At 39.6% G+C, this 20,335-nt stretch overlaps 1 protein-coding gene across 3 annotated transcripts in view; it reads left to right on the top strand.

The window, feature by feature from the left end:
- LOC136885443 (uncharacterized) overlaps positions 1 to 20,335 on the top strand; it is a 79,712-nt gene that overhangs the window by 14,131 nt on the left and 45,246 nt on the right. For 2 of the 3 annotated variants that reach the window (XM_067158002.2, XM_067158003.2), the window contains exons 2-4: positions 5,122 to 5,943; positions 9,825 to 10,691; positions 16,808 to 17,668. In XM_067158002.2, coding sequence (XP_067014103.2) covers positions 5,145 to 5,943; positions 9,825 to 10,691; positions 16,808 to 17,668 — 2,527 coding nt within the window. In that variant the 5' untranslated portion in view covers positions 5,122 to 5,144. Of the gene's footprint in view, positions 1 to 5,102; positions 5,944 to 9,824; positions 10,692 to 16,807; positions 17,669 to 20,335 lie in introns of those variants that run through there. The other variant, XM_068230424.1, reaches the window with a different exon arrangement.

Raw genomic sequence — 20,335 nt, 5'->3', positions numbered from 1 at the left:
CGTGTGTCACATGTTCGTCGAATTCTATAATGAAACAGCTTGAGGAACAACGCATGTGCGTGAAGTTCTGCTTCAAAGTTGGGAAAACGTTTGTGGAAACATGTGAAATGTTGAAGCTAGCATACGGGGAGGAATGCATGAGTCGTACACAATGCTACGAGTGGTTTAAACGTTTCAAAGACGGTAGAACGTCTGTCACTGAAGACCCTAGGCCTGGGCGACCTTCCACATCAACAGACGACCGCCATGTCGAGAGAGTTCGTGAAGTGGTTCGTGGAAATCGTCGTTTGACAGTCCGAGAGGTTGCTGATCAGGTGTGCATCAGCGTAGGATCATGTCATGCAATTTTAACCGAAAAACTTCAGATGCGGCGCGTCAGTGCTAAATTTGTCCCTCGTTTGCTGACTGACGATCAAAAAGAGAACCGAGTCAACATCAGTCAGGAAATGCTTGCTAACGCAGATGCTGATGACAACTTCCTGAAGAACATCATCACTGGAGATGAGACGTGGGTGTACGGTTACGATGTCGAAACCAAAAGGCAATCATCACAGTGGGTGGGGAAAGGTTCTCCTCGACCGAAAAAAGCACGAATGAGTCGTTCAAACATCAAGGTGATGCTGATTGTGTTTTCTGATTGGAAAGGCATTGTCCATCACGAGTTTGTACTTCGAGGCCAGACAGTGAACAAAGATCTGTACCAGAATGTTTTAACGCATTTGAGAGATGCTGTGCGCAGGAAGAGGCCTCAACTGTGGGAAAACAAATCCTGGATGTTGCACCATGACAATGCGCCAGCACATGCCTCTCTCTCGGTCCGCAGTTATTTGGCAAAACACCAAATTCCTGTTGTGCCCCATCCGCTCTATTCTCCCGACTTGGCTCCAGCAGACTTTTTCTTATTCCCCAAATTGAAAACCACCTTGAAAGGACATCGTTTCCAAGACATTGAAGAGATCAAGGAGAATGCGACGAGGCAACTTCGTGCCATCAAAGAAAGTGCCTTCCAGGAAGCATTCCAAAAGTGGAAGAAACGTTGGCAACACGCTGTTGATAGTGCAGGGGACTATTTTGAAGGGGACAGTCTGTGAAATGATGTAAGCTACATAATAAAGTTTTTCTAGCCACAGTTCGGTATTTTTTCAAACACCCCTCGTACAGCCCCAGCATTTGCCTTGTGTGAAAATGGGAAACGACGGAAAATCATCTTCAGGGCTGCCGACAGTGGGATTCGAACCTACTATCTCCCGGATGCAAGCTCACAGCCGCGCGCATCTACGCGCACGGCCAACTCGCCCGTATAACTGGGCAACTATCCTCTATTGACAATAATCAGAAGGAAAAAAATGAAAGGGTTTCGACACTTTGAGAAATGAAGGTATCGGCCAAAGAAAGACAAGCCGTGCAGTTAGGAGCGTGCAGCTGTGAACTTGCATCCGGGAGATAGTGGGTTAGAACCCCACTGTCGGCAGCCCTGAAGATGGTTTTCCGTGGTTTCCCATTTTCACACCAGGCATATGCTGGGGTTGTACCTTAATTAAGGCCACGGCCGCTTCCTTCCCAGTCCTAGCCTTTTCCTCTCCCATCATCGCTATAAGACCTATCTGTGTCGATGCAATGTAGAGCAACTAGCAAAAAAAAAAAAAAAAAAAAAAAGAAAAGAAAAGGACCACCAAGGGCATGAAAATCAAAGACTACCTAGGCCTCTGTATCAGGAGCATAGCTAAGTGGGGGTTACTGGGGATTAGAACATCCCCCTCCATGAAAGTTTAAAAAAAAATGCAGAAACTGTAGACTCAACAGATCTGTTGAATCTGTTCTCTAAGAAGCCTCAAAAGTTGGATATTAGATTGTAAACTGAACATACCATTTACTGTAAACTTTGTTGACCTTGATGGTATTGTTCTTGTTCTGTATTTTAATGTAAGATTTTATAGTTTACTGCAAGCTGAATATCAACATAATTCACTTGTGTCAGTGTCCTTATAATGACAAGTCTTGCATGTGCACGCGCACACCACACATGCACAACCACCTTTATTGTGTTCTATCAACATTTTGGAACTCTTAACACCCCGCCCCCTCCATCGGCCGATTCCAGCTACACTACTGTTCCGTACGTAATACTGTTGGGATTGGAAAAGAATAAGAGGTTGACCAAGGGAGGTCAGATAGGATAGATGAGAGTGAGGAGCCTGGCACAAGTAAGTGAAAGTAATGCCAGGACTCAGCTGAGGGCCCCCTCATCGCCAACTCATGCTCACAATTCAAGAGCCCTTGGGACCCCTTTTAGTTGCCTCTTATGATAGGCAGGGAATACCGTGGGTGTTATTTACTGCCCTGACTCCCAGGGGAAATAATAATAATCTTATTGATTTTATGTTCCATGAACTACTTTTACAGATTTTGCACGTTGACGGAATTTTGTCCCAAGGGAGTTCTCTTAATGTCAGTAAATCTACGTACATGCGGCAGGAGCATTTGAGTGCCTTCAGATACTTTTGGACTGAGCCGGGATCGAACCCGTCAATATGGGCTCAGAAGCCCAGCGCTTTACCATTTGAGTCACTCAGACTGGCGAAGGTTATTCTACCGACCAGTTTGGGTCGTGTAGTTATGAGCTTGCGTTCGGGAGATGGTGGGTTCGAATCCCACTGTCGATAGCCCTGATTATGGTTTCCTGTGGTTTCTCATTTTCATACCAGGCCAGATTTTTTTAATATGGATGTGTTTTTGGGCCGGGGGTCAACCCGAAATGAGCATCATCAATTTAGCATAGATAATTTTGGGCAGATAAAAAACTGACAGCGTGGTAACCAGACAACCAGCATTTGTCATCTTCTTCCTTAAGTTATCCCGTGTGTTAGAACTCTGCCTTCTGTACACAGTAGGTACAAATAGCGCCATGTTTTAAACGGGTTTGCACTGTCGTTGACTGGCATTTTGTCTAAGTCACAGCAAAGCTTCTTACACACGTTAATGTCACCAAAGCAACAGAATTTTTCTCATAATACAAGGGGGGATCAAATATAAAAAAGATTTTATTTTTTATTTAAATTCATTTATTGAAAAATACAAGGCAATTACAATTTATTTTTCCACATAGTTTTCTGCTTTGGAAATGCATTGTCCCAGCATATGGGCAGCTTTTTGATGCCCTCATCGTAAAAAGAACAGGGTTGTGTCACCAGCCAGTTGCGCATGAAGTCTTCCACACTCTCGTCATCTTCAAATCGTTGCCCTCCTAGAGCTTCTTTAAGTGGTCCGAACAAATGGAAATCGCAGCCTGGTAATAAGTCCGGGCTGTAGTCCAGTGCATTTCCTGTAGCTTGGAGACAATTAGAGCTGCAGTATGGGGCCGCGCATTGTCGAATCGGTTGGTCTCGTCTTTTGCGGCAATATGCAACCCTCGCCTTGTTCAACAACTTGTAGTAGTAAGCAGCATTGAATGTGCGTTGCTCATGCAAAAAATCAATCAGCAAAATGCCTCGCCGATCGAAAAAAGCGCTTGCAAGAACATTGCCAGCTGACAGTCGAGTCTTGGCTTTCACTGGTACTGCCTCCCCTTTCTTCTGCCACTCCTTACACATACTTTTAGGTTAAGTCAATATTCCACCTTTACAATACCATAAGTTTATTGTCTATTTATTTAAACAACATTATGAACTATGACGGGACATGTTTCGTCTAACTTGTAGACATCATCAGCCGTAAGGTATTTAAGAAAAAAGCACAAAAAAGACAAGGACAGAACAACACATAAAAATAAATTGGGTTGCCGAACACGTCAACCAAAATAGCGAGTATGTTCCAGATTATTCCAAGTACGAACATTCAAAAGCTGTTGATGAACAAAATTAAAATCATACACATGAGACGATACAGTAAAGCTTGTTGTTAAAGTTCTTCTTGAGGGTGTTGTTGACATGCAGCATTCAGGTGCGTCGGAAAAGCTGATAATGAAGTGCATAATGTTATTTGTAGCAGAAAAAAGACGATCAACGAGCACGTGTAGGGAATCCAGTGAGAAGATGTAAAGAACGTCATATTGGTGCAAGGTTGACATTTCTTATTAAAACTAGGTGGACTTTACGATGAAATTTATTTTATGTAACTCCTTACACACACACACACGCATCCTTGACAATGTTTGATCGCCAAACTGTGCAGTTAATCTCTGGCAAATTTCCGCCACTCTCACTCCTTCACGAGCAAGAAATTTTATATTTATGCGTTATGCAGTGGAGGGGTGCACCTGTTACACCGACGTCATGAGCGTTACTGACGAAACGGTGGGGAATATCTAACAGCAAGCTCTGCCCACTCCTAACGGTCCCGCCTAAGCCTAGCAGAAGCGCGGGGCTAGTCCTACCAACTGTTGATGTTCAGGAACAAAAATAACTTGCAAATATTTATGGCCATAAAATTGTGTGCTAAATCGGCAACAGTTTTGTTGAACGTAGATCTTTACAGTTGGGTGTTATCTTGTGACATGGGACATGATATGGTAATGTTGTGTGCTGGATTGGCTGCCATATTGTTGAACGTAGATCATGCTGCTATATATATATCTTTTTGATTTATTGGAACACTTTATCTCCCCTGTGGGTGGAGTGAAAGAATGTGTAGGCTACTTGAAGCCACCGGCAGTGCCAATGCACTACCAAAAATTGATGCCTGCTTGGCCATCAGATGTTATAGATGTTGATTCCCATAGGGAATCTGAATTATTTGTCCCGAATGAGTAAATTTGTAATACCATTATAATGGTCCATTATTGGACATTATAAATTTTCCAGCCTACTCATTCCTGGTGCCAGCGTTTTGCCCCCGTGTGCTAGGCCAAATGAGACCATCGTGAGCTGTGCATACACACATTGGAAGCCTCTATCGATCTTAAGGCATCCCCTCTACGTTCCACCCATTTAATTAAATCAGTTAAAGTAATTTATCTGCTGCTGCTTTGTGACTAAGTATTGTTTTCTCTACATTATCAATAAAATTATTGTTTTTGATTCTGTATTGTAATTAGATTAGGTACTAAATTTATATTTTATGATATTCTTTGTCAGTTTGTCAACCTCACTTATTTAAGGAAGAATAAATATTATTATTGTTCAGTTGCAGCTAAGAAGATCGTAGCCATGGGCAGCCTTCAGAACAGAGAGAATCCTAACGGAAGTCTTCACTTTTCTAATCACACAATGGTGTACGTCGACTTGAAAGCAGCAGGTTTAGGAAGTAACGTGGAAATATTTCAAATAGGGGCTCATTATGCAGGGAACAGCTTTACAAGACAGCTGTGTCCCAATGGAATATTTAGGGAAAACACTGCAAAACCAACTGAATTATCTAAGAAAGATGGTATATTTAATCTTGGAGGAGAGCAGGTTGAAACTGTGTCCAAGATGGATGCTTGGAAAGACTTCTTAAAGTTCCTCCAAAGTGCTAATAATAGTGTTGTATTGGTCACACATAACATATTCAATACTAGTGACTTACTGTTCCGTGATTTGTCAGAACTGTCGCTGATGATCAAGTTTAGGAAGGTGTGTGCAGGTGTAATAGATTCACGCCCGCTGTGCACACGTGTGTTTCCTGGAAGATACGAACTTGGAAAGAAATACAAACTAAAAGAACTTGTGGAAGATGAGCTGGGTGAAGAATACTCATCACACAACGCCACTGTTAATGCAATATATTTGGAAAAGCTAATGAAATATGCCAATGTTCAATCAGAAATGTTCCAACAGCATTTCATTACTTTCTCTGACTTAGAATATCGGTATCATTTGAAGATGGCAAAAAGGGCAGCTAAAGCTAGGATGAACTTCAGTGGAGAAGACAGCAGTGCATCACTCCTCCCTTGCAGGGTGAAGGCTAGAAAAAATAGATCCAACAGAAAGAAAACCAGTGCAGCAACTCCAGATGTCGGCAAACAAGGTATGTTCTAAATTCTTTGATTGTTTATTCAAAGATCCAGGGATATGCAGCACCGGTAACCATGGAGCACTCCCTGAATATGGCATTATTTCATGTAGCTGTGCCCAGTCTCCTTCCATAATTTTTTCTATCCAACCTGTCTGTTTTCTAATCTTGATATTAGAGACTGATGGTGATCTTCTATTGGTTAGTTATTTTGGTCAGGAATAAGCTTTTACCAATAGCAAAACTTCTATCTGTTTTAAATATAGCCCACATTTTGTGCTGTAATGTGAACTCTTTCTCCACATTCTGCTGCTCTCGTCGCTGTGCATGATCATACCATTGTAGTTGCTTTTCCTCAATTTTGATGTTAATAATACATAATTATATAATACATCTTCATTATAGACTGTTATGCTTTCCAGCATTCAGTCTGCAAGCCTCTGTGAATTTACTATTTGCCGCCATAATACTTTATTTGTAACTAGTTCTATACCCCTTATCTTCAGGTCGCTAGAAACTGAGTCTAACCACCATCGTCTTGGTCTCCCTCTATTGCTCTTACCATCCATAACAGAGTCCGTTATTCTCCTAGGTAACCTATCCCCTTCCATTCACCTCACAAGGCCTCAGCACCGAAGCCAGTTTATGCGTACAGCATCATCCATCCATTGAGTTCATTCCTAACTTATCCTCTGTTTCCTCATTCTTAGTACTCTCCTGCCATTGTTCCTTCGTTTGTACCAGCAATCATTCTCACTCATTTCATGTCTGTTACTTCTAGCTTATGAATAAGATATCATGAGTCCACTCCTCTAAAGCATAGCTGGTCCAAAAACAGACTAGTGTAAAGATAGTTTTATCCGGTAGCTGACTTCCTTCTTACAGAAGACTTGTGATCACAACCGTGAGTTCACTGCATTAACTTTACTGCACCATGATTCACTCTCACTTACTGTACTACTATCTTGGGAGAACTCACATCCTATATACTTGAAATTATCTACCTGTTCCAGTTTTGTATTCCTAGTTTGACATTCAGTTCTCTTGGATTCCTTACCTACTGACATCAATTTAGTCTTAGAAAGACCAAGCTCGTTAGCTGCAGTCGCTTAAGTGCGGCCATTATCCAGTAATCGGGAGATAGTGGGTTTGAACCCCACTGTCGGCAGCCCTGAAGATGGTTTTCCGTGGCTTCCCATTTTCACACCAGGCAAATGCTGGGGCAGTACCTTAATTAAGGCCACGGCCGCTTCATTTCCATTCCTAGGCCTTTCCTGTCCCATCATCGCTACAAGACATATCTGTGTCGGTGCGAGGTAAAGCAAATAGCAAACAAAAAAAAGTCTTAGAAAGACTAATTTTCATACCATACCATTGTGGTTATTTTCAAGTTCCAGGCAGGCTTTCATCACAATCTGCCATTAAGACCAAGTCGTCAGCATAGGCCAAACTGCTTACTACATTTTCACCTAACTGAACCCCTCCCTCCCACGTAATGCCTTTCATCAGATGATCCATGTAAACTATGAACAACAAAGGTGAAATACATTACAGCCTTGTCTATCCCCTGTAAGTACCCTGAACCAAGAACTCATTCTGTTAATTCTCACTGCAGCCCAACTGTCAACATAAATGCCTTTGATTGCTTTTAATAAACTACCTATAATCCCATACCTCCCCAGTATGGCAAACATCTTTTTCCTCGGTACTCTGTCATAAGCCTTCCTCAGATTTACGAAACATAAACATAACTGTCTATTCCTCTCGTAGCATTTTTCAGTTACCTGGCACATACTGAAAATCTGATCATGATAGTCCCTCTGAGGTCTGAAACCACACTGGTTTTTATCCAACTTCCTCTCAACCACTGATTGCACCCTCCCTTCCAAGATGATATTGAACACCCTGCCCGGTATACTTATCAATAAGATACGTCAATAGTTCCTGCTCCCTTGCTTATAGATAGGTGCAAATACTGCTTTTGTCCAATCAGAATGTACTTTACAAACACTCAATGCTGATCTTATTACTCTATGAAGCCATTTCATCCCTGTCTTTCCAGTATACTTCACCATTTCAGGTCTAATTTTATCTATTCCTGTATGAGCGGGGATTTTAGTTACCATTCTCTCCACTTCCTTAAGTGTAATTTCACCAACATCACTGTCCTCCCCATGAGTTTGGTTGTTTGTGACATCACCAGGAAAATTTCCATTTAGGCTACATTTAGATTTTCAAAATATTCCTTTCACCTGTCCAGCGATTCCCTGGGATCTATTAGGAGTTCGCCTGATTTACCAAAAACACTATTAATTTTAGTTTTCCCTCCCTTCTTAATTATTGTCCAGAAGGGTTTCCCTGCTGCTTGACCTAGCCTTTCCAGGTTATAACCAAAATCTTCCCATGACTTTCTCTTGGATTCAAGAACTATTTGTTTCACTGTATTTCTTTCCTCTATATATAATTTCCTGTCTGCATCATCCTTGTTTGCAGCCATTTTTGGTGCACTTCCTTTTCATGTTTACAAGCTGCTCTCACTTTAATATTCCACCAAGATGTTTGCTTTTACCCATCTTTAGACACAGTATTATTCCTATGCATTCCCTTGCTATTTAAACTACAGCATCTCTGTATGCCACCCATTCTCTTTCTATTTCCTGATCCTGCTTACTGTCCTTGTTTGGAACTTTTTACTAATCATATCCATGTACTTCTGTCTAATTTTCTCATCCTGGAGATTTTCTACACTTATTCATCTGCAGACAGATTTCACTTTCTCTATCCCGTAGGCGTAGAGATACTTAGTTCACTACAGGTCACAGCGTGGTCTGTATCATAAAAAAAACCCTGGAATACCTGCGCATTCCTAACAGATTTCCTGAATTTGAAGTAGGTTGTAATATACTGTAGTCTATTATGGATCTCGTGCCCCTACTTTCCCATGTGTGGCAGTGAATAGCCTTATGCTTAAAGAATATATTTGCAACTGCTAATCCCATACCAGAACAGAAGTCCAGCAAATGTTTCCTATTCCTATTAGCTTCCATATCTTCCCCCACACTTACCAGTCACCCTTTTGCATCCTTCAGTTCAATTTCCAAGTCTCGCATTGAAATTGCCCATTAACACTCTCCTATCCTTGCTGTTGACCCTGACTACGATCTTGCTCAATGCTTCATAAAACTTGTCAACTTCATTCTCACCTGCAACCTCACATGGTGAATACACTGACTTGTGAGTCATTTCTCGTCCTAATTCCTCCAACTGCCAAATCTACCTACATCATTCGCTCATTTACGTGACTGTGTTGCATGCTATAGTATCCCGGATGAACAGTCCTCCCAACACTCTGCCCTTCCCTTTTTAACATCCGTCAAGTACACTTCATAATTTCCTATCTCTTCCTCGTTATCTTCTCATTCCCGAATGTCATTAATTCCCAACACATCCAGATGCATCTCCTTTGCTGACTCAGCCAGTTCTACTTCCTTTCATAAGCCCCATTAATAGTGATAGCTCCTACTTGAATTCCACTTCATTCACCAAGTTGTTTCCAAGGATTCCCTCACCTGTCAAATGGGAGTGTTCAGTGAAAATTCTTTTCTCTAACAGGTTAGGGAGCATTGGTGGATTGTATAGTTCCAGTTACATGAGCGCAAGGATGGCCATGAGACTCAGAATATGTCCGAGATATTCACTCCCATTCCATAGCAACTGGTATACCGACTCTGAGGAGCGCTTAAGAGGCCACTCAGCCATTGCCCATGGTTCACAGATGAGGACGTAGTGTAGTAACCCACACCATGAACCATATATTATTATTATTATTATTATTATTATTATTATTATTATTATTATTATTATTATTATTATTATTAATGATACTCTTTTATCAGTTCCAGCTAAGATGATGACAACCAAGGATAGTCTTCAGAATGATGAGAATCCTAATGGAAGTCAACACTTTCCTGATTGTACAATGGTGTACTTCAACTTTAATGGAACAGGTTTACAAACAGGCATGGAAGTATATCAAATAGGGGCTCATTTTGCAGAGAAAAGCTTTTCAAGATATGTGTGTCCCACGTTTGCATTTTCACAAAAGACTGCAAAACGAACAGGATTATCTAAGAAAGATGGTGTTCTTTATCTTGAAGGAGAGCGAGTTGAAACTGTGTCAAAGGCGGATGCTTGGAAAGACTTCTTGAAGTTCCTCCAAAGTGCTAATAAGAGTGTTGTATTGGTCACACACGGCAGACTTCATGATTGTTCCTTACTATTCCGAGACCTGTCAGAACTTTCATTGATGGAAGAGTTTAGAAAGGTTTGCCTAGGTGTAGTAGATACACATCCTCTGTGCCAAAATATATTTCCAGCAAGAAAGGAAAGTGGTAAGAATTACGGTCTAAAGGAACTTGTGCAAGACAACCTGGGTGAAGAAAACTCATCACGTCATTGCAGTGCCACAGTTGATGCAATAAATTTGAAAAAGCTGATGAAATATGCCAAAGTTGAACCAGAAATGTTCCAACAATATTTCTTTTCTCTCGCCGACTTAGAATATCGGCGTGAGTTAAAAAGGAAAAACTTACTGAGGAAGGAGGCAAAGAGGGCAGCTAAAGCTAGGATGACTTTCAATGATGAAAACCAAACAAGCTCCATGGAGAATGGAGAAAACAGTGACTCACCACTCCTTTCGGACGTGATGAAAGCTAGAAACCGAAGATCCCACAGAAAGAAAACCAGGGATGTCAGCAAACAAGGTATGTTATGAATTCTTTTATTATTTATTCAGATGGGTACGTAGTGTCCCTGAAGCTCTCGTTGAATATGGCAGTTATTTCATGTACATGTGCCCAGTCTCCTTCCATCACTTTTCCTATCCAGTCTGGTCTCGATCAATCCTCACTCTCTTCTAATCTCGATATTAGAGTGATGGCTTATTTTGGTCAGGAATAAGCTTTCACCAATAGCAAAATTTCTGCCTGTTTCTTTGTTATGTAGGTATGCTAAAATGGTTGATCCAATATATATACACACACACACACACACACACACACACACACACACACACACACACACACATTTTGTATTTAACATCCTGTTAATTCAAATTAAAATATAACCTACATTTTCTTTTGTATGTGAAAATGAAAGGGATAGAGTTTTAGCGAACTAACAGAATTTCAAATTTGATCAAATGGAGCTGTTTTAATATATTGTCGATGGGAGGAACTAAACCTTTGTGTTCGTAGCAATAGGAAACTATTACTTAAGAACCAAGGACATGCTGTTTTCAATATTTGGAATCTGAGACATGTCTCATAAGATTTTTTGAGATTAGTAAGCACGTTTCTCATGTCACAAGATACACTGACAGTGATAACACGGTATGACATCATGGTCGACTGGATGAGTCAAGGAGGCTGTTTGGTCTTCCATTCAAAGGAAATAGCATGTGTATGCAAGCGGGAAGAAATGGGGTAGGAATTCTGATTTACTTGCCGAGTTCGGGGGTAGAATCTCTCATTTCACTTGAGCATGAGCCATCAATTTGTGGTGGTTGGGAAAGGTCTGTGCACTTCTGCACGTACAAAGAAACACAAGCAGGCCCACTCAGAAAGAATGAGGGAATTCTGGGCTCAAAAGAAAACAGAGTTCGCTGCCAAATGTAACAAGATTTAACGTAGTCTTCAAAGGCCCCAGTGAATGAATAAATAAATAAATAAATAATAATACCATTCGGTTAGGGGCGTACAGCTGTGAGCTTGCACCTGGGAGATATTGGGTTTGAGCCCCACTATCGGCAGCTCTAAAGAGGGTTTTCCGTGGTTTCCCATTTTCATACCAGGCAAATGCCGGGGCTGTACCACTTCCTTCCCATTCCCAGGTCTTTCCTATCCCATCATCGCCATAGGACCTCTGTGTCGGTGCGACGTAAAGCCAATTCTAAAAAAGTAAAAAATAAAATAATAATAATAGAACTGATTGAGGGCCACGGCATTAAACAAATTTACTGTCATTCGAGTTACTGTCATGTTGGTAATGACCATTACCATCTGGGAACACTGTTGACATGAAGGGATGGGCTTTGTTTCCAGTAACGTCCAGATACCGGATAGCTTCTAGGGATTGTTATACCAGAAAAGGAACTAATTGAAAAAATTACCTAAATGCATTTTGTAGTGTGTCCATGAAAGCAATGCCCGGATCATCACAGCTCCTCCACCAGACTTTCTCTGCCCGACTGTGCAACTACATGCCATAGCCTGCACTGCAAATTACAATCCCAAATCTCTGTGGCCTGAGAGAGGGCCTGCCGCATCCCTTCAGGGTACAGAATGAAAACTTTGTAGTGATAAGGTGTGATCCATTTGAGGACGCTGCTGTAGCGGACATGCAGTGTAGCGCGAGTCTGATGCAGGTGTACAAGCACGGACATGTAGGCAAAGGGATTAGTGTGGCAGTCGTGTCGTGCCGAGGTGCGTGCGTTAATTGTGGCCCTGTGAACTATGGCACGTTATTACCAAATGCATCCAAACAAGATCGACGTGCTGTTATTCTGTTCTTGGTTGCCGAAGGACAAACACCAGTTGACATCTATCGGAAAATGAAGACTGTGTATGGGGCAGCATGTCTGTCGAAAACTACCATTGTGGAATGGTGCATCAAGTTCTGCGAGGGTCGCGTTTCGACACAAGACACCGGTCGACCTGGGAGGCCACACAGAAGGTACACGAACTCAAGTGGGAGACACTGGAGCATCCGCCCTATAGTCCTGATCTCTCCCCATGCGATTATCACGCCTTCGGTCCCCTCAAAAATGCCTTGAAGTTTCGATGCTTCCTGTCAGACAAGGATATGCAGCAGAACACGGTGTTTTACCACACAGAGATCTTCAACCTGGTGCGTCGGTGGGATGGACAATTTTGCCTGATTGGCATCCCGATTCAGGACTGTACGGCCGTTGAATGAAAACTTTTGATCATCCCTTATAGTTAGTAGTCAAACTCCTGTTCCCCATTTTGATATCCACATTGTGCACCCGACGTTTTCAAACCACCAGTTGGTAATTACTAGAGCCCGGATTTCCATGCAAATGTATGTTCCTAAATAAACTGCTTAAACTTCTGTAACTTTGCAGATATTTGTTTTATGAGTAATCAATTCCAAACAACCGTACTTTTTCTGCGCATGTTTGCATGTTTTAGCCTTTTCGGGAAAAAATTCATGCATAATGCATATTTTGAAAATTTTTGAAAAAAATTGGTTATTTATATTGAATTATATGACTTTTCTTCTGACTTTGACGCATATATTATGTTAACATGCATGATAGTGCCATTTTTAAACATGGGTTTGCAGAATTTGGGACCGTACATCCACACTTTTTGTCTATTATTGCGAGAGAAAGAAATTTCAGTCATACTACTTATCAACCAAAGTTAGATGCATAAGCACTTTCTTGTCTTTTTCTTGATTAAACATTAACATAAGCGGGAAGACCTCGCGTCAACCCTTCTAATTCTTAGAAATAAGGTGTCCCAGTAAAAACTCAACCCTACATTTTGCAATACTAAATGCTATTTTTTCATCTGTTAGACGAAGAAATCAAAACTTGAATCACATTACTGCGACGCCGCATTACTGAGATAGCAGCTTATGAACCTTGACTTTTATACTGAATCCTGTTTTGTTTTTCTGGAATTTCTTACCCCGAACTCTCACTGTTCACACGTCTGAGGCCAAAATAATTGAGAAAAGTAGGGAGTTCGAAAGCAGCACGCTTACATGCTTAAAATTGTAATTTAGTATTGGACTGTGATGAGAAGTGTTGGTGTCGTGCCATCCGTTAAAAATCTACGAAGAGACCTCGTGTCTAAATGGACTGAGCAAAGGAATTTCTAAGTTAATTTTTGAAAAGAAACAACTTCAGATGTACTTCCTCCTAAATGTCTTCATTTAAGTATGAACCTGTCACTTCTTGTGACATAGAAAGATAATTTCCTGTGTTCAGGATTGTTCTGTCAGATAAAGGAATAAACTTAAATGACGAAAATTTGGAGAAATTAGGCGTTATACAATGTTTGAAAAGGAAGTAAAAATATAACCATGTTGAAGTAAATTTTGATAGTGCATATTTTCCAGTTTATTGCACATGTTCCATCATTTGATGGTGCACGAATGCATGCATATCTTGAGATTTGATAGTGCATGGAAATCCGGGTTCTAGTAATGACAATCTACATCTACTTATCTATTGAAACTAATATTTTCATTCCGCAGACTGTTTCCCATATTGTCAGAATTGTATCATAGTAGCAGGTCGGCAAGTAGTCTTCTCTTACCGGGCGAGTTGGCCTTGCGCGTAGAGGCGCGCGGCTGTGAGCTTGCATCCGGGAGATAGTAGGTTTGAATCCCACTATCGGCAGCCCTGAAAATGGTTTTCCGTGGTTTCCCATTTTCACACCAGGCAAATGCTGGGGCTGTACCTTAATTAAGGCCACGGACGCTTCCTTCCAACTCCTAGGCCTTTCCTATCCCATCGTCGCCATAAGACCTTTCTGTGTCGGTGCGACGTAAAGCCCATAGCAAAAAAATAAAAAATAAAAGTAGTCTTCTCCTAGCGTAGATTCATCCAGGATAGAATGATTTGCAAATCAGAAACATTTTAGTTTAAGATTGTTCAATTTCCTAACAGGAATGTTCGCAGGAACAAAAAACCCACAGAGTTTCTTATAAAAAATCTATGAAGTGCCTGTACTTGTGATTAACTCTGTTCAGCCGAAGAGAAGAAACTGGTGGATATTCAGAGCTTTCTGAGCAATTCAATCCTTTAACCCTGTTTAATTTATAGGTAGTCAGAGCCTGTAACTTTCGTGATATTGGGTTGAAGAATTTGTTAATTAAATTAAATGTAATTTTTAACATATCAATGAGTGTTTTGTTCTATCCGAGGAGGAGTAAATGCACTGTTAATGAGTAATAGTTGGGAATTCTTCTTTGGACTAGCATTCTGAACACCACGCATGTGTTTGTTGCAGCCAATGTGCTGCTTAAGCGTTAACGTTTCTATTAGATTCTACTTCCACTTTGCCTACGTTACAGAAAAGTATTTTTCCGTCTGTTGAAAAATCCTCCCTGAACTCAAAAACCATGTCTCAAATTGTGACAGAATTTTTTTAAATATATGCCTTTCAACTTTCACTTCCTAAATCGTCAAGATTACATCGACCTTCTCATCACTTCAGGAACAAGGGTTTTCCAAGAAAGCATGAAGGGGTGTACAAAGAAACTTTCCAATTTCCACTACTAAATTATGAAAATCTTAAGGTAGTTTAATGCAAATGAAAATTGTTGCATGAAAAGGAGCTAATTGAAAAATAACCTAAATGCATTTTGTTAACGATGGCAAAAAACATCTAAAATTAGAAAGTAGTAAATATGACCAAGATTTTTTTTTTTTTTTTTTTTTTTTAAGTGCTATTTGTTTGGGGCGTCGACCCTTGTGGATCTTTTGCCCCTACTGGCACCATATTGTATGAACCTGCATGTTATTGGAATGGCGGAAGTGTGGAGTGTTGTCTGTGAGAAAAGTAACATTAAGGACAACACAAACACCCAGTCCCCAGGCCAGGGATATTAATCATTACAATTAAAAACCCCTGACCCGGCTGGGAATCAAACCCAGGGCCAACTGGCAGACACGTTGCCTCCCTACACCGCGGGGCCGGACAAGATTACTTTAGCATTTCTGTAATATGGCTATTATGATAGGATGGTTTTTTTTTTAATTTTATTTTTACAAATTAACAATGTCAGTGAAATATTTGTCGAAAGACATTGCTATTAAAATCTGGGCCTAGATGATAATATTTGCATACTTTTTCTGACACGTTTTGTTACACACACAGGTTGTTTAATTATCCTCCTAGTCAGTACATCTAGTTAAGATGAGCTTTAAATTAGACATGTTTCAACCAAAACATAGGGTCATCCTCAGAAAAATACATTATAATAATCTAAAATCATTAGACACACGATTGTATACAGTGCTTCTTAAACATGTTTTTCGTTAAAAATCATGATGAAATTAAAATATGGGTTGATGGTTGTTATAAAGGTTTTTGTTCTGGATGTCTTTTTGTTGTAACTTGAGATATATTGTAGTTATACTCATTTTAAAATTTTACCCCTTTGTCACTCCTGTTCACCCTCTTTAAGTGGATTTTCCAAAAACAAAAAAATAAAATGTATTTCTGTATTTTTAAGGGAGATTCCAAATACCAATTTTCATTTCTGTAACGTATTCAGTTTTTGAGATAAGCATACTCACAAAAGATGAAGTCCTTTTTCATCTTTTTCAGGGGCCGATGACCTTAGATGTTAGGCCCCTTTAAACAACAAGCATCATCATCTTTTTCACCTTCTTCAAGGGGATTTTCTGAAAACAAAAAATATGCATTTCTTTATTTTGTTTCAAACACCAATCTTTTGTCTGAAAACTGGTAAGTTTTCGAGATATAGTTATACGCATTTAAACAATTCATCCCCCCTTTACAACCCCTTAGTGATGGAATATCCAAATATCGTCCCTTAGTGAGCACCTACACTCTAATATAAATGTATCCCCACAATTTCATTTCTTTATGTTCAGTAGTTTTGGCTTGGCAATGATAAATCAGTTAGTCAGTCAGTCTTGTCATATAGATTGCATGTATTCTATGTAACTGGAAATGGAAATTTCATAAATTTATGAAATGCAAAATAGCAAAATACATAAATTCCAAGATTTTTACTTTTGTAATCTCTTAATTTGCTTTCCTTTGTCCCTATTGTCATTTATATGATAATAATGATTCTCTTTAATCATTTGCAGCTAAGAAGATGACAGTTGAGGACAGCCTTCAGAACAGTGATTATCCTAACGGAAATTATGACATTTCTGATCATACAATGGTGTACATCGACTTAAAGTCAACAGGTTGTGGAAGATACGCGGAAATATTTCAAATAGGAGCTCATTTTGCAGAGAACAGCTTTTCGAGATATGTGTGTCCTAATAGAACATTTGGGAAAAAGGCTGAAAAACAAACTGAATTATCTAAGAAAGATGGTATCTTGCATCTCAGAGGAGAGAGAGTTCAAACTGTGTCAAAGATGGATGCTTGGAAAGACTTCTTGAAGTTCCTCCGAAGTGCTAATAACAGTGTTGTGTTGGTCATTCATGGCAGGTACAATGATTGTTTGTTACTGTTCCGTGACTTGTCAGAACTTTCTCTCATGGAAGAGTTTAGTAAGGTTTGCGTAGGTGTAGTAGATACGCTTCTTCTGTGCAAAAACATATTTCCTGAGAGAAGAAAAATTGGAAAAGAATACGAACTAAAAGAACTTTTGGAAGACAAACTGAATGAAGAAGACTCGGATGGTTACGACTGCACAGTTAATGCAATAAATTTGGAAAGGCTAATGAAGTATGCCAATGTTGAACCAGAAATGTTCCAAAAATATTTCTTTCTTCTCTCCAACTTAGAACATCAGGTAAATAGGTGGCAGGCAAGATTGCAGAGAAAGAGTGCATCTAGATATAGAAATACTCGTAATGGGATAAATTTAAATGGCGACAAAAGGAACTCCACGGAGAATGAAGAAGACAGCCTTGCATCGCTTGACTCTGGCGTGATGAAGGCTAGAAACCCAAAAGGCAACAGAAAGAAGACCCCAGATGTCACCAAACAAGGTATGTTCTGAATTCTTTGATTGTATATTCAGATGGGTACGTAGTATCCATTAAGCTCTTGCTGAATATGGCAATTATTTCAAGTACTTTTGCCCAGTCTCCTTCATTACTTTTCCTATCCAACCTCTCTCGATCAATTCCCACTTTCTTCTAATCTTGATATTAGAGACTGATGGTGATCTTCTATCTGTTGGTTTATTTTGGTCAGGAATGAAGACAATGGGTAGGGATATAGTACCATATCTGAAGTACTTATTTGATTATTGTTCAAATGAAGGAGCTATACAAATGAATGGAGCGTTGCTATAGTAGCCCCTGTGTATAAAGGAAAGGGTGATAGACATAAAGTTGAAAATTACAGGCCAGTCAGTTTGACATGCATTGCATGTAAGCTTCGGGAAAGCATTCTTTCTGATTATGTTAGACATGTTTGCAAAATTAATAACTGGTTATTCCACTGAAGCTCAACTTGTAGGATTCCAGCAAGATATAGCAGATATCCTGGATTCAGGAGGTCAGTTGGACTGTATCGCGATTTACCTATCTAAGGCATTTGACAGGGTAGATAATGGGAGACTGCCGGCAAAAATGAGTGCAATTGGACTAGACAAAAGAGTGACTGAGTGGGTGGCTATATTTCTAGATAACAGATCTTAGAGAATTAAAGTACGCAAAACTTTATCTGACCCTGTAATAATTAAGAGGGGAATTCCTCAAGGCAGTATTATTGGATCTTTATGTTTTAAAATATATAAATGATATGAGTAAAGAAGTGGAATCAAAGATGAGGCTTTTTGCGGATGATGTTGTGAGATGGACAGTACCCAATGATATGTTGATAAACAAGTTAAAAGTCAGGTTGTGAGTTTCACAAATAGGGAAAGTCCTCTGTCTTAATTACTGCGTTGATTTGGTGAACTCCTTATGGGAAACATTGTAAGTACTTAGGTGTTAATATTTATTTATTTATTTATTTATTTATTTATTTATTTATTTATTTATTTATTTATTAGATACAGCCTATGGAGCGCCATTTTACAACAACAACAATAATAATAATAAGTTTAAACAAGTATAAAAGATAACAAAAGGTATAAACAAGAATATCAAATATCAACAATAAATTAACAATTATAACAATAACATTGTAACCACAATGGCAACGATAACTCGCAAGTGTCGGTTACAGAAATTAGGAAGAAGAAAGGTTGAGGGTTGGATGGACGGAAGAAAATGGAAACCTGAAGAGGACTTCAAAGGAGTCTTTTAATTTTTTGTCTGAAGGATTAGAAAGGTTTGATTATGTCGATATCGGGTGGTGAACTACCAAGAGTAGGGAGACGGTAGAAGATAGAGCATTGTTATAAGGTTAGGCGTGGACGGGACACATGATGAGTGCGCCGGTTGCGTTTTGGGCGGGGAGGAACATGTATAGGGATTATGCCAGAAGAGTATTACACTTGGTGTAGCCATTGATTATTGTATGGAGGTAACATAGATCGGAAAATTGTGAACGGCTTCTCAGGTCAAGTATACCCAGATAGTTCAAAATGTCAGATTTAGTTTTGTTCTTAAAAACACGATTGTGAGTCTTAACAATGAAAGGGAAAAAGTTAAAAATGCTATTTAATTGAGATATGTTTGTGATACCAGATGAGGATCAAAATAGGGGAACAAAAGTCAATAATGGGGAGAAAACATATGAGACAAAGCATAATTCTTAAGGCATTAATATCATTAATTTCAGGGAACCTGTAAAGAATGCCTAGGGTATGCATAGCACTTGATTTTATAGACTGAATATGAGCAGAGAAGGTTAGTTTACAGTCTATTATAACACCTAGGTCTCTTACCTGAGAAGCCGATCGCAATGTATTTCCGTGGATGTTATAGGCAGTGTTCATTCCTTGCTTCAGCAATGAAAAGAAGATGGTATTGAACTTCTTAACATTGGGAGAAAGATTCCATTTCTTAAACCAGTCACCACATGCATTGAGAACAGTCTGTAATTCATCACAATCATCAGGCAGAAGTAATATTTAAGGACATATCCAGCCCACACGTAAGTAACACACACTCTATAGCACACAAACCATTTAGCAGGCACTCTCTATCAGTTATTCGAATTCCTACTTCCTTTTTCTTTCTCAGATTTTGAATTTACCTGAGCGTAAATACAAGTATGGTTAGGCCCCTTAAAACAACAAGCATCATCATCATCATCATCAATACAAGTATGAAGAGGGGAGCTCTATCAACCTAATTTCTTTAATTTCAATATGTCATACATAGCATGATATGCCTCAACAAGGATCCTGAAAACTTGCATGTATCAGCAACAACATAGACTAAGAATGAACATAGTACCTCTTAAACAAGCTACAGAACCTCAATCTACTGAAAGCAACGTTCCCCGCAAAATTGCAATCCAACAATGCACCTTGATTCTATCTATACAACAGTTGGACATAATGATGACATACTGCATAGATATTTGAGCTGGACACCAAAACGTCGGTGACCCTTTATTCTATAAAAACTTTACCCTATATTTAACCTCAGCTATACACTTTTTGGAATATGTGGCATTCATAGGCTCCAGCATGCCAAAGCCCTTCATTGTACCATATGTATATATCTCAACATTAGTATTATATAATAAGGCAT

Source organism: Anabrus simplex, chromosome 14 (assembly GCF_040414725.1).
Source record: "Anabrus simplex isolate iqAnaSimp1 chromosome 14, ASM4041472v1, whole genome shotgun sequence".
NCBI lineage: Eukaryota > Metazoa > Arthropoda > Insecta > Orthoptera > Tettigoniidae > Anabrus > Anabrus simplex.
The sequence above is the reverse complement of the archived record's forward strand: the minus strand, read 5'-3'. Positions and strand labels throughout refer to the sequence as shown.